This window comes from Haemaphysalis longicornis, unplaced genomic scaffold, assembly GCF_048455015.1.
Source record: "Haemaphysalis longicornis isolate Haplotype H1 unplaced genomic scaffold, Haemaphysalis longicornis Haplotype H1 scaffold_10, whole genome shotgun sequence".
Lineage (NCBI taxonomy): Eukaryota > Metazoa > Arthropoda > Arachnida > Ixodida > Ixodidae > Haemaphysalis > Haemaphysalis longicornis.
Genome location: NW_027526204.1, coordinates 96,770,752 through 96,784,933, shown reverse-complemented (window position 1 = coordinate 96,784,933; position 14,182 = coordinate 96,770,752). Strand labels below are relative to the sequence as shown.

Sequence of the window (14,182 nt, the reverse complement as noted above, 5' to 3'; positions counted from 1 at the left end):
AAAAAAACCGGTCCCAAGAAGAAAGATCCAAGAACCGCTTAAGCATCATACCCTACGTGCATGGGGTATCACATCCTTTGAAGAAGATCGGGGATAAGGCAGGAGTAAGGATGGTTTCTTCAACAACAGCCCAAGCAAACTACAACGACAGCCCAAGAGCCTTATGTGAGAAGAAGCATGAAACCCAGTTTGTGAAATGTGCGGAAAATGCGGTGTACGAAATCCTACTTTCATGCGGATGAGTTTGCATAGGCCAGACTGGTACTATATGCCTAAATGATCGCCTTAGAGAACATGCTTACACCATGCGCACAGGTACAGGCAGCAATCTTGTAGTACATTGCAAAAAATGTGAGAAAAGTGATTGCCACCCAAAGTTGAAAGAAACGCAAGTTTTGAAACGCTATTGAGACACTCGCTCCCGGGAAATATTGTAGGCCTCACTGATTGGCATTCGGGGGGGAACAATGGGTGAGCATGCCATCAATTGCCCTTTTGGAATGAGAGGTAGCATATCTAGCCAGTTGAATCTGACTTGTACTAGATAGCAAGCTTGACACTTCAAGTCTGATTGTTTTATCCTTGATGTAAGCTTCTGTTGCATATTTGGAGGGATATCTTATCCTTGAACGGGCACATGCTTGCAGCTAGTGATTTTCCATGTATTTAATGTCGTGTAATAAATCGTATTTCAGTTGTTCGTCAGCGCTCTCGTTTGCCACTTCTTCCGTCCTCGTCTCTGCACTGTTTTTTAGCATAAATAATGTGAACCCAACTAGCCCAACGTCAAGCCTTAGTAAATTACACTTCACCCACGACGATCGTCATTATCAGAGAAAGTTGGCTTTCCTGCAGTGCATTTTGGGCGTAACAATTTGGATTTTGGACCTTGACTTTGGACTTTGAAGACGTCTTTCAACCACCCTTCATTTCACCCACGATCATCGTCATCATCAGAGAAAGTTGGCTTTCCTGCAGTGTGTCTTGGGGCAATGTCGCCATCAGTGAAGTACACGAAGCTTCGCTTTAGAACGTGTCAGAAGCAGGAATCAAGCCGAGGCACAAGCAGTGATAGTCAAGTGCCATTAACCACTACTGTACAAATGCGTAAGATTTGATGACTAGCGAAACTGTAACAAGGACAAAAAAAAAAGACACTTGACGGTGCTAGACTTCTATTAAATATTATTGCATGAACACATAAACATACAACCCACTCACCTATTCACACTTGCACACTATAACACATTAGTATTGTGCGCAAAAATCACACTCAATGTGCCAGCCTACTTTGAGATAATCAAGATCCTTGTCTGATAGGACCAGTGAATGTGTGCTAATTCGGGCAGCCGCATATTGTTTTTTTTTTTTTTTTTTTTTTAATTGAAGTGGCTTCGAAGATTTTGCCCTCATTGCATTGCAAACCAGCAAAGCACTCTGGTCTTTTCACGGGGCTCTTTGGGGAGTGCTATGAAACTATGGGTTTCTACAGTATCACATCGCTTACACAAATGAAGAACCTAATGTCGAAAGCATTACAAAGTCATTGCACTGTTGGGATGAGAGCAATGTTTGAAAAGCATGGGCGCAAGTAGTGGACCTTGGGGAACGCCATAGTTGGCAGCCTCTTACCCTCTGCTGATGTCCCACATGCAGACGCGACACAGATGTTGCAGTGGACCAAGCTTTCTGTTTGTCACCAATTTTTTTCACAAATTTGCTTGCAGGATGGCACTGGTGAACCGTGTGTGCGTGTCGTACCTGGTGACAGAGATGCGACTCTACGACCACCTGGAGGCCCTGACCAACTACTTCTGCTTCCAAGATGGCGAGTTCGGACAGGCCCTCTGCGACGCCGTCTGCCACAAGGTGTGCATGGCCCTCCGGGGGTGTTAATCAACTCGTTCCGTCGTTAGAAATAGAGGTCTGCGGCTGCAGCCTCGAGGAAAGGAGATAAAAGAGGAGGTTGGCAGGAAGCACAATCTCGTGAAAAATTTCATTTTACAAAAAAGTGTTCTCGAAAAGCTGAGAGACAGGACCGTAATCAGCCAGTTGATAATGTCGTTTGCTTACAGTTCAGCATCCCATAAGCACATAAATGCTTTCTCTTTGGTGAGATCTGAACACTGGAGCTTTGAGCGACTACATGTTGTGTCAGTTTGACGCCTTGTCAAACATTTTGTTATTACTGTTATTATCTTTTTTTTTTTTTTTGTTCTAGGGGGTACAAGATAGAAAGTAGTCATTGTATAAATGTGTGTAAGACCACTGTTATGCGGACACTTGCAATGGCCGTAGGCACTGAACAGTGGTGGCTGTACTCACATGGCACCTTCCATATATAGTTCTGCTTGGATAAATTATCATTTCTCTTAAAGGGGTCCTGAAATACCTTCCGCCGATGCGTGGATGTACATGTAACCAAATAAAGCAATGTATTAGCAATCTCCTCCTGCAAGAATTTTGTTAAAGCGATGAGTATTAGCTGAGAAATCGTAAATCAAAAACCGCGCATTATCGCCGAGCCGCGTTTCCTCCTCGTTTCAACGTACTCTCCCCTGTTGACGGCGCGCGAGGCTTCCCTCCCATGATGCTGCGCTCCTCGGCGGTGACGTACTTCCGCTATTGCGCTGCTCACACTGCATGCCGTCTGCTACGGGCAAGCTTTGTTGACACCATGAATCCCGTACTACGCTAAAGGCTGGAAAAGCGAACGAAAAATCTGGCCGCATGTGTGCGGCGGCCTGGCCTTGCCCTTTCGCGGTGTACGTTGCTGCAGAACTTTACTATCGGCGGCACGTGACTTTTTATCGGCGGCGAACTCGCAGCCGCACGGGGGGATCGTGCGCTCGCTCCCTTGGATGCACAGCGCACTGTTTATCCAAAAAGCGTCGTATCAGATGTGGCCCCGCTGGTGCCGGGTCTTATTTTGTGGCGGCGGTAATTCCTGACGGCGGCATGTGAAAAAGACATTTTAACCCGATACAGAACCCGTGCACAAAACGCCAGTTCAGCTTGGGGCGACGCGTGGTGGAGAGCGGCAACGTTGGCAAAACATGCTCTGCCGCAGCTCTGAGCTTTTTAGCGCTGGAGCGAGCGCCATTTCTTTGACAATATCAAACATCGGTTGCCCTGGCAACAAGGCACAAATCGCTCTAGAAGTCAGTTACGGTTGCGTGATCCCGGTTCAGCTTGCGGCACCACCTCGCGGCATATGGGCACTGCAGGCATACTACTCACTCTCATTTGGAAGTGCGAGATGCGTTTGGCATTACAGGAGGCGATGGTGTGTGTGTTGTGGACGCCTTTGTTTCGCGATGAAATGCGACGTTGTGCTTCTGCGGGTGGATAGTGCTTCCCATGGTTTGGATTATCTTTCTCGAGCGGCGTACGACTCAACCTCCTATGTAGTATGTGCAGTGTGCGTGGCTAAAAGCCATCTCGGCTTCGTCCCCGCAAACCGCGCGCGAGGTGAGTGCCGAATTTACGACGGGCAGGAGGAGGCAACCTATCGTCTGTCAATCGCGGTTCAGACTAGCAACGCATGTTGTGACGTTGTGTTCGTTCGAAACACATCTCTGGATTGTTTTGAAGTGGAATAAAATGTATCCGTCAAACCCGGGCATCCGGCTCAGAGCGTTCTCTGCGATTGCACGAAAGAAGTGCCACGGGGCTTCAACGCTTTCTTTACGGAACGTACTCAGGTAAGAGAATATCCATGTCGTGTTATGGCCGTGTTGCATTCAATACGAACGGTTAAGCGTTTGTTTACACTTGTTTCGTTTGTCGTAAAATGCCCAAGCACTCCGACACTCCGCTGGCAGATCAGCCAGCGAGCCGACGCTGAGCAGACGACTCATCTCTTTGCCGGAAGTGCGTGAAAAAGCCGCCCAATAGCAGGATGTCTAGCTCATGACGAACATCTGGGAATCGATGATGTAGACATGTGAAGATGGCGGTGTCCAAAAACACGAAGGAAAGGGTGAGAAAAAAGCGACAAACTTTGCAACGAAAGTGTGAGCTTTCCACTGCGCGTAAAAGAGTAATACTTGGCCCAGATGACCTTGACGACCCAATCTAACGATTGCGCTACTTCATTTAGTGTGCTCAAAATGCCTTTCAGGGCCCCTTTAAAATTTCACCTCGCGAGCACCGAAAAAAAATTCTTTTTCTAATTAGTTTTTGCGCTGCATGGGGCACAGTGTATTCCTTTTATTCTTCACAAAAATTTTTTGTAACAGCAACTGTAACTGGAGAATCTCATTCAGCCAATCCAATCAGGTTCATGGTGTTGCAAATGGTTGCATTTGTTGTGGTTTCAGGTGAAGCATGGCATTTCACGATCCATCGCTTGTTCTATATGCAGCACCACTGTCCTGCAACAAGTTAATTAGCAAATGTGTTAGCAACAATGTCCACATGAAGCGTTTTTGCAGCAGTGTGCTCGCCTGCAGCAGGGACATGTTGTTGCCGGGGGCAGCCATCTTGCCTACCTGCCGATGGAACGGGTGGAAACAGCGGCGGAACAGAGACCTCCGTTTTCCGGAGACTAACGGCCTCCATTGGCGCCGATCGCCGTTGGGTTTCCAACGACACTCGCGCAGTGACTTTAGCTCGCGCTGCCTTGTAACTCTGCCTAACGGCCGTTAAGGCCAGCTGCCGTTTTTCTTAACTGCCGTTGAAGTGCCAGTGTAAAGGTATAAGGGCCACACCCTTTAAATTTTGGACTCGATATGTAAAAAAAAAATTACGCCCACCTCCCCTCGCGGGAACCCTGGTGTGATGCGACGCTGAAGGGGGTTCCATTATGCGTTTCCGTTGGGTCGATTACTCGAATTGCGTGAGCAATCGTCTGGTAATGAGAGAGAGAGAGAGAGAGCGCAAGCGTAGCGCGGACGACCGTCGACTGAGGGACCGGCCGGAGCGCGGCACTCCACTTATATGCGCAGCGCGCCCGAAGGAGAGGAGACCGCGGAGAAAGAGGGCGCTGCACATGCGCACAGCGCGCTTGGGTCGACCGTCGACTGAGGGACCGGCCGGAGCGCGGCACTCCGCTTATATGCGCAGCGCGCCCGAAGGAGAGGAGACCGCGGAGAAAGAGGGCGCTGCACATGCGCACAGCGTGCTTGGGTCGATTACTCGAATTGCGTGAGCAATCGTCGGGTAATGAGAGAGAGAGAGAGAGAGCGCAAGCGTAGCGCGGACGACCGTCGACTGAGGGACCGGCCGGAGCGCGGCACTCCCCTTATATGCGCAGCGCGCCCGAAGGAGAGGAGACCGCGGAGAAAGAGGGCGCTGCACATGCGCACAGCGTGCTTGCGCCGCGCGCAGCGCCACCCACCAGCGGAGTGAGAGAGCGCGGCGCACTGTGCGCGCCACAGATGTTGGGGGGGAGGGCGCGCTATCACGGCGAGAGGAGAGGGGGTGAGCGGAGGAGAGACGCAGCTGTGCGGACGCGGACAACGACGACGCAGGAAGGACAGGGCCGCCGGCAAGAGATGCTCCTCTCAGCGTCGCATCTAAAAAAGCATATAAAGAAATATTCCTGTATAGGTTGCACTCCAAGTTTAAAGGCATGCTGACCGCTCACTGGGCACTTTTGAAACCTTCCAGAACCTGCCTTGAAACATTTAATCTTCATAAAAAAGGGAGTACTGCATATTTAGTTGCGTTTATTTAGGTAACGAATGTACCATTTTTCTAATAAAGAAAATGCCGCCTAGCAGGCATACTGTTGTACGACGAGGCACATTCTGAGCTGATTGCTTGTAGATAACTGCTAAGTATGGCAAGTGCACTGGTGGTAAAGGTCGGCAACGCCGTGACCTAGAATGAACATTACAACTTTGCTTCTTTTTGCATCTAACATTGCACTGGCCAAAAAATCCAATGCTAGCTGTTGCAATGCATGCATCCCGGCGTGGCAGGCATTGTGGTGAAGTTGCACTTTGGGGCGAAGTCTGCGTGTCACCATCACATCAGCGTACTTTTTTAAATTTATCAGTATTAGTGCAGGTTACACACGTGAAAATACGGCATGCTCATTTACCACATCCACAATGCTGGTAATACGCAGGAAATTCGCGCCCTGTATTTTCGTCATCTTTACCCTGGAACACTGTAGGAGCGCTTCAGGCCGGAACTTGGATGTCGACGATAAATGTGTCCGTTGTTGCTGCAGCAGTGGTACACTTGATGTCATACACAACTAGAAGAAGGGCCCCCCTCAACAACCACCGGTTTTTAAAGCGACAGCTTTATTAGTGGGACCAATGGTGTCCCATCAAAAAATCGAAGGCATTTCCCCATAAACCGGTTGGTCGACCGGAAAGCCCTGATAAGATATCTGGACACACGGTGTGTGTGTGAAACCGGGTTTCCAGTGTGCCAAAACGGTTACTTGGAAATCGCGAAAAAGGAACCGTTCTAGATAAAACAATGCACTCATCGATCATGAAGAGGGAGTGCAATTGTATGCCCTTATCTCACGAACCACGTGTCGGTGTCCATTTAGACCACTCGTAGATGCGTTAGTGCGCGAAAAGTCGTCGCATGGGTTCATTCTCCGTTTTCAATTTGGGTCTTTGAAAGTTTGACGATCGATTCGACGCCCCTTCAGCGAAAGTTGGACGCACTTTTAACTTTCGTGCTTCTCTCAACGTTCTCTAAAAAGAGATGGTGGAGTTTCTTTCTCCTAAGCGCACTCTTTTCTTCCATCCGTGCTGTGGTCTTAGAGGGGCGTGACGTGTGTTCCCTGTTGTCTTGTGCAGCTGAAGGCACCCATGCGTTCCCCTGCGGACTTTCTCAACGTGCGGACGCTGAACTGGATCCTGGCTCAGGCCCTGAGCTCCTCTCTGCGGGGAGAGTGCCCCGAAGCATCCAACCTGACCCTCGACGCTCGCCGCATTCCATCGGAAATCCTCCCCGGTACGCAGGCGCTTCGTTTTGCCAAACTCTGGCGCCTTTTCTGCAGGCTTCATGTGGGTCCTTATAAAAACCTTGAAAACCCTCGAATTCAAAACGATTGTTTTCGAGGCCTTGAAAGTCATGGAATGCTTACGGACCCTTGAAGGTCCTTGAATTTCTTAAATTTGCCTCTTTAATAAGCACAAAATAAACGTGAAGCTATATAAAGACTGAGGGGATGTTTGTTGCTTGGTTGTTCTTTTTTAGAAAGTGAAAGTTTGCACTTTGCTGCACCCTAAAAGTGTTTATTCGTGTGACTCTTAGGATAAATTGTCGAAAAAGGAGTTGGACAAAATTGCTAAAAGTTGCTAAAAAATTGGCAAAAGTTTGCCATTACTACGAAAAGGAGTCTTGCTTGGCAACTAGCCCCCTTGTCGAGCACCAGAAATGTTGGCTCCAGCAAGTTAGGTATTTTCTTTACGATTTCTAATCATTTCGAGCCTCCATCTTTGCCTGAACATCGTTCTTAATTAGATTTCTCACAGTGTGGTCCTGATAAGTGTACACACAGAGCCCTGAAAGTCCTTGAAAATCATTGGAATATTTGTCGTATAAACGAGCGTGGACCCTGTACTAGTGAATATCCCAGAACCTTCTCCCGACTGCCTTTTTTGTGAGCGCCTGTCAGCAACTCGACGAGGGTTGTTGAGCTTGACTCGGGCCATAAATAGTATACCGCAATACTGTGACTTTGATTTTAACGCGCACCAGTCTCTGCAACTGTATTTTTAGAAACTGTCAGACAGTTGGTGCGCGTAGCAAGCAGGGTTTAAGCTTGAACGTTCTCTTGTTTGGAATAGTAGAAACGTCCGTAAGTAACAAGGTGTATCACCATCTCATCTTCCTTACCATTCATTGTTTGTTGAAGGCCTGATGTGGCATGACAGACAGGATTTCATCTTTATTTCTTTCTTTCTTTCTTTTTATTTTTTTTTTACTCGGTGCTGTATCCGTGAAAAGGTTTTCAAGTGCCAGAAGTTGTGCACTGTGCATTTTTCTCGTGATGTGCATTTTTTGCCTGTTCTTGGTTTGATCAGATTTGCTTAGACGAGTGAAAAAGTACACCTCGCAAAGTCGCCAAAACACTGCAGAGACTGGTTGTTTGGTTTCCAAATTTCCGTAGTCACCTTAAAAGACCCCTGCAATGCTTTTTTTAAAGTACTTTTTGGGCTTTACGTCCGTGCTTCATGTCATGCAGAAATCAACACAAAAATAATTATCAAGGAAGGTCAGAAAAATAATTACAGTAGAATCTCGATGATACTGTCACGAAGCCAAGGACGACGCAGTTGTCTTGCAGGAGAAACAAGTTTATTGGAGCGAACTTGTGCTCCCCTAACAACTCAAAAGAATACAGAGGCGGCGAAGCAGCGGTCAACAAAGTGACTTGCGTCAGCGAGCGTCGCAGAATCGAATGCTCCGGCGTCCGCACTGCAGGCTTTTTATCTTTCGGCGCGCGTGGTTCTCGAAACGTCGATTCGCATCGAGAACATAGTAGATCCAAGAAGATTATTCTGGGCTGTTCACGTTAGATCGGAATGCTCTCCCTATCACGACAGATAACACATGCGGCACAGAAAGAAAGAATGGAACACGCGCTTCCCTTGGCGCAGAGATAACACAGACCGGCGCAGCCGGGCGGTAAAAGCAAAACACAAATAAACAAACCCAATGTATGGTTCGCGGCATTACCCCCCCTCTAAGAGTGCATCGACCCGATGCTAACATAAGCGACAGTCCGAACAAATGAAAATAAAAGTTCGTCATCGTCCGTAGAAAGGTTTTAAGCGAACCACGTGGACGACTTCAGGCCGCGTGCGTCGTCGTGATGTGCCGGAGTCACCATCGGGGATCACTTCGTAGGTAAGTTGGCCAACACGTCGTAGAATCTTGTAGGGTCCAAAATACCGTCGCAGGAGCTTCTCACTGAGTCCGCGTCGTCGGATGGGAGTCCAAACCCACACACGATCCCCTGGTTGGTACTCGGCGTCTCGGCGTCGGAGGTTGTAGCGGCCCGCATCCACCAGCTGCTGGTCCGTTATACGAACTCGAGCGAGCTGGCGGGCCTCCTCCGCACGTTGAAGATATCCGTGGACGTCGGCGTTGAGGTCGTCGTCTTCTACGTGCAGAAGCATGGCGTCGAGCATCGTAGTTGGCCTTCTACCGTAGACAAGCTCGAACGGCGTCAGCTGCGTCGTCTCCTGGATAGCCGTGTTGTACGCAAACGTGACATACGGGAGCACTTCGTCCCAAGTCTTATGTTCAACGTCAACGTACATTGACAGCATATCTGCGATTGTCTTGTTCAGACGTTCTGTAAGTCCGTTCGTTTGGGGGTGGTACGCCGTCGTTCTTCGGTGATCCGTGTTGCTGTAGCGTAATACTCCTTGCATCAGCTCCGCAGTAAATGCCGTTCCGCGGTCGGTGATTAGGACTTCCGGGGCTCCGTGTCGCAGCACAACTTGGCTTATAAAGAACTTTGCCACTTCTTGTGCAGTCCCCCTCGGAAGAGCGGCGGTCTCTGCGTAGCGCGTCATGTAGTCTGTCGCTACGACAATCCACTTGTTCTGTGATCGTGACGTAGGGAACGGGCCTAAAAGGTCCATTCCAATCTGTTGAAATGGTCTCGATGGGACGGCGATCGGTTGCAGAAGTCCGGCGGGTCTTGTCGGCGGCGTTTTTCGTCGCTGGCAGTCACGGCAGCTCCGGACGTAGTGGGTGACGTCAGAGGTAAGGCCGGGCCAGTAGTACCTCGCCTTGATTTTTCCAATAGTGCGGGCTGTGCCGAGATGTCCGGAAGACGGGTCGTCGTGGCACGCTTCCAAAATTTCGTCACGAAGGTCCGCGGGGATGACGAGAAGGTAATTCGCTCTTGTTCCGGGGCTGAAATTCTTCTTCACGAGGACGGAGTTTCTCAGGCTGAATGCTGGTAAGCTGCGTTTGAAGGTCCTAGGAACGGCAACGTTGCATCCCTCGAGGTACTCGATTATGACGCGTAAGTCGGGGTCGGCACGCTGCTGGGCGGCTAGGTCGCTCTCCGTCACGATCCCGAAGAACGCGCTGTCTTCGTCAGCGTCTTGTGGTGGTGGGTCGACGGGGGCGCGGGACAGGCAGTCGGCGTCGGAGTGTTTCCTGCCGGATTTATAAACGACTGTAACGTCGAACTCCTGCAGGCGCAAGCTCCACCGCGCAAGACGGCCAGAGGGGTCCTTCAAATTGGCGAGCCAACACAGCGCATGGTGGTCTGTTACAACCTTGAATGGCCTTCCATACACGTATGGGCGAAATTTTGAAATCGCCCATATAATAGCCAGGCACTCTTTCTCAGAGGCAGAATAGTTTTTCTCCTCCTTCGACAGACCCCGGCTGGCATAGGCGATTACCCTTTCGCAGCCGCTTTGCTTTTGGACAAGGACGGCACCCAAGCCTATATCACTGGCGTCCGTGTGCATTTCCGTTTCGGCATTTTCGTCGAAATGAGCGAGCACGGGCGGTCTTTGCAGGCGTTTTTGCAGCTCGCAGAATGCTTTTTCTTGGTCGTTTTCCCAGCTAAAAGGGGTGCTATCTTTCGTCAAGCGCGTGAGTGGCTCTGCAATGCGTGCGAAGTTTGCGACGAAGCGCCGGTAGTATGCGCACAGCCCGAGAAATCTTCGCACGCCCTTCTTGTCTTTCGGCCTTGGGAAGTTCGCAATGGCTGACGTTTTTGCCGGGTCAGGTAGGACTCCCGCGGCGTTGACGACGTGGCCCAAGAACTTGAGTTCCCCGTATGCGAAACGGCACTTTTCAGGCTTCAGTGTCAACCCCGACGTCCGAATGGCCTCGAGTACAGACTCCAACCTTGCAAGGTGTTCGTCGAAAGTCCGGGCGAATACCACTACGTCGTCGAGGTATACGAGGCAGGTGTGCCACTTAAGGCCAGCTAGCACAGTGTCCATGACTCTTTGAAACGTCGCTGGTGCTGTGCAGAGCCCAAACGGCATCACCTTGAACTCGTATAGGCCGTCTGGGGTTATAAATGCAGTCTTCTCTCGATCTCTCTCGTCCACTTCAATTTGCCAGTAGCCGGTCTTCAGGTCCATCGATGAGAAGTACTTCGCGTGGCAGAGGTGGTCGAGGGCGTCGTCGATTCGGGGGAGAGGGTACACGTCCTTTTTCGTGATTTTGTTCAGTCGCCGGTAGTCAACACAAAACCTTAATGTGCCGTCTTTTTTCTTTACGAGTACGACGGGCGCAGCCCAGGGGCTTTTCGAGGGCTGTATAATGTCGTCGCTGAGCATGTCGTCGACTTGAGTCCGGATGGCTTCCCGTTCGTGTGAAGAGACGCGGTACGGTGACTGTCGGGTGGGTCGGGCTCCATCTTCGGTTATTATTCGGTGCTTCGCTAGAGGGGTCTGACGTAGTTTTGCGCTCGACGAAAAACATTCGCTATAGCGACGCAGCAAAGCCGATAACTTGTTCCGTTGTTCTTGCGGTAGCGCCGGATTCACGTCGAAAGGCTGCGGGAGCTTGAAGGTTTCAACGGGTGTGCGCTCAAAGTCGGCGACCGCGATCATGTCACTTGCTTCTTGCGCTTCTTCGAGGAATGCAATTGCCGCGCCCTTGTTTAAATGCTGGTACTCCTCGGTGAAATTCGTAACCAAAATGTGGGATTGGTGTTCCTTGAAGCGCGCAATGCCTCTTGCGACCGACACACCACGGTTGAGAAGCACCCTTTGATCGGTGTCTACGATAGCGTCGACGTCAGGAGCAGCATCTTCACAGTAGACTGCGACCATCAAGCTTGCGCGGGGTGGCAGGGTGACGTGATCATCGGCGATCCTTACAGCTGCACGGATTTCGGGGTTCGATTCCGGCGTCATGGAGTGGTCGGAGGAAAAAGTTATCGACTTCGTCTGCAGATCGATTATTGCGCCGTTGTCCGTCAAAAAGTCCATTCCGAGAATTACGTCGCGGGAGCAGTTGGGCAAAACGACGAACACCGCAGGGTACGTCGTGCCGTCTATGGTGACGCGCGATGTGCACGTTCCACTTGGCGTCACGAGGTGGCCTCCTGCTGTGCGTATGTGCGGACCGTCCCATCTGGTCATAACTTTCTTCAGTTTAGACGCAAATGGTCCGCTCAACACGGAGTAGTCGGCTCCCGTGTCTACGAGGGCGACTACATCAAAGCCGTCGATGGACACCTTGACGTCGGATGCCGCCTTCCTCGAGTTCCGGGTGCGTCGGGGCGTCGCATCTCGGCTTGTGCGTGTTGACGGTCGGGCACTGTGCGTCGTCGTTGTCATCGTCTTCTCAGCGGACGTCTCGGTCCGGTCGGGTGCGCGTCGCGGCGTATAGCTGTCGTCGTGTACGGGAGTCTCGTCAGGTCTGGGTCGGGTCGTCGGGATGAGGGCATGTTGTGAGGCGAGTCGTTGCGTCGTTGGAGGGTTTTCATTTTTCCGCGATCGTGCAACTTTACCTCCAGAAGTTGCATCTTTTAGTTTCCCCCGCGTGGGCTGGGGGACCTTCCACGTGAGAACTCAGCATTGCTACGGCGGTTCGGCGACTGGTATGGGTAGGGTGACGGCGAACGGTTGAAACGGGCTGGTCGACGGCTGGTGTTGGACAGGTACTCTTCGATCTCCGATGGGCGCTGGCCAGTTCGGGGGCGGGGTGCGTCGACGGAGAACCCTCGCAAACCGAGCCTCCTGTAGGGGCAGCGACGGTAGACGTGGTCGGCCTCTCCGCAGTGGTAGCACAGCGGACGATTGTCGGACGTTCGCCACACGTCGGTCTTCCTTGGGGCAGGGGGTTGCGCCGCAGGTGGTCGGGCCGGCGAGAGGGGACGACGGTACGGAGCCTCGTGACGATAGGGTGCAGGTGGGCGAGGGCGATGTACAGCAGCCGCGTAGGTCATGGCTTGCGGCTCGCGAGGTGCTACTGGCGTCGTTGAAGTTCCCAGCGCTTGCTGCACTTCTTCTCTAATGACGTCGGTAAGAGAAGCGACTTGTGGTTGCGGCGGCGTCGGGAGCAGTTTCCGCAGCTCCTCCCTCACTATTTCGCGGATAGTGTCGCGTAGTGAGTCGGAGTTGATAGCGCTGGCACCAAGCGTCTCCGAAACCAGCGCATTGATTGGGCGGTCGTACTGCCTCGTTCGGATTTCGAGCGTCTTCTCCATCGCGGCGGCCTCAGACGCGAATTCGGACACGGTCTTGGGGGGGTTGCGAACAAGGCACGCGAAGAGCTCTTGCTTCACACCTCGCATCAGAAACCGTAGTTTCTTTTCTTCCGTCATTCCTGGGTCCGCACGGCGGAAAAGTCGCTTCATTTCCTCGACGAAGATTACGACTCCTTCGTTCGGGTGTTGCGTTCGAGTTTCCAGTAAAATCGCAGCTCGTTCTTTTCTCACCACGGTCGTGAAGGTCTTAAGGAACTCGCTTTTGAATTGCGTCCAGTCGGTCAAGGCGCTCTCGTGGTTTTCAAACCAAGTTCGGGCTGCATCCTCCAAGTAAAAGAAAACATGCCGGAAGGTTTCTTCATCGTCCCACCTGTTGAAGATCCGCACGCGCTCCAGCTTCTCCAACCATTCCTCTGGATCTTCAGCGGGGGCTCCCCGGAACGATGGCGGTTCCCGGGGCTGCTGCAGCATGATTGGCGACGTTGTTTCTTGTACCATGGTGTTGGTAGCAGCGTTCCTTTTCTTGGGCCCTTCTGGCATCAAACCGAACTCGGGCGGTAAATCTTGCAGGCGGGGGCTGGCTCTTGTTGGACTGGCTTGGCGGCTTTTCGAGGTTGTAGTGGGCATGAAGGGTGCGTACCCAGCACCTCCACCAGATGTCACGAAGCCAAGGACGACGCAGTTGTCTTGCAGGAGAAACAAGTTTATTGGAGCGAACTTGTGCTCCCCTAACAACTCAAAAGAATACAGAGGCGGCGAAGCAGCGGTCAACAAAGTGACTTGCGTCAGCGAGCGTCGCAGAATCGAATGCTCCGGCGTCCGCACTGCAGGCTTTTTATCTTTCGGCGCGCGTGGTTCTCGAAACGTCGATTCGCATCGAGAACATAGTAGATCCAAGAAGATTATTCTGGGCTGTTCACGTTAGATCGGAATGCTCTCCCTATCACGACAGATAACACATGCGGCACAGAAAGAAAGAATGGAACACGCGCTTCCCTTGGCGCAGAGATAACACAGACCGGCGCAGCCGGGCGGTAAAAGCAAAACACAAATAAACAA

The 14,182-nt window shown here is 51.3% G+C and overlaps 1 protein-coding gene across 2 annotated transcripts in view; it reads left to right on the top strand.

Moving 5' to 3' along the window:
• Positions 1 to 14,182, top strand: part of Grip163 (gamma-tubulin complex component 6) — a 98,302-nt gene that overhangs the window by 53,579 nt on the left and 30,541 nt on the right. For both annotated transcript variants that reach the window (XM_077690091.1, XM_077690092.1), the window contains exons 20-21: positions 1,728 to 1,869; positions 6,771 to 6,927. In XM_077690091.1, coding sequence (XP_077546217.1) covers positions 1,728 to 1,869; positions 6,771 to 6,927 — 299 coding nt within the window. The remainder of the gene's footprint in view (positions 1 to 1,727; positions 1,870 to 6,770; positions 6,928 to 14,182) is intronic.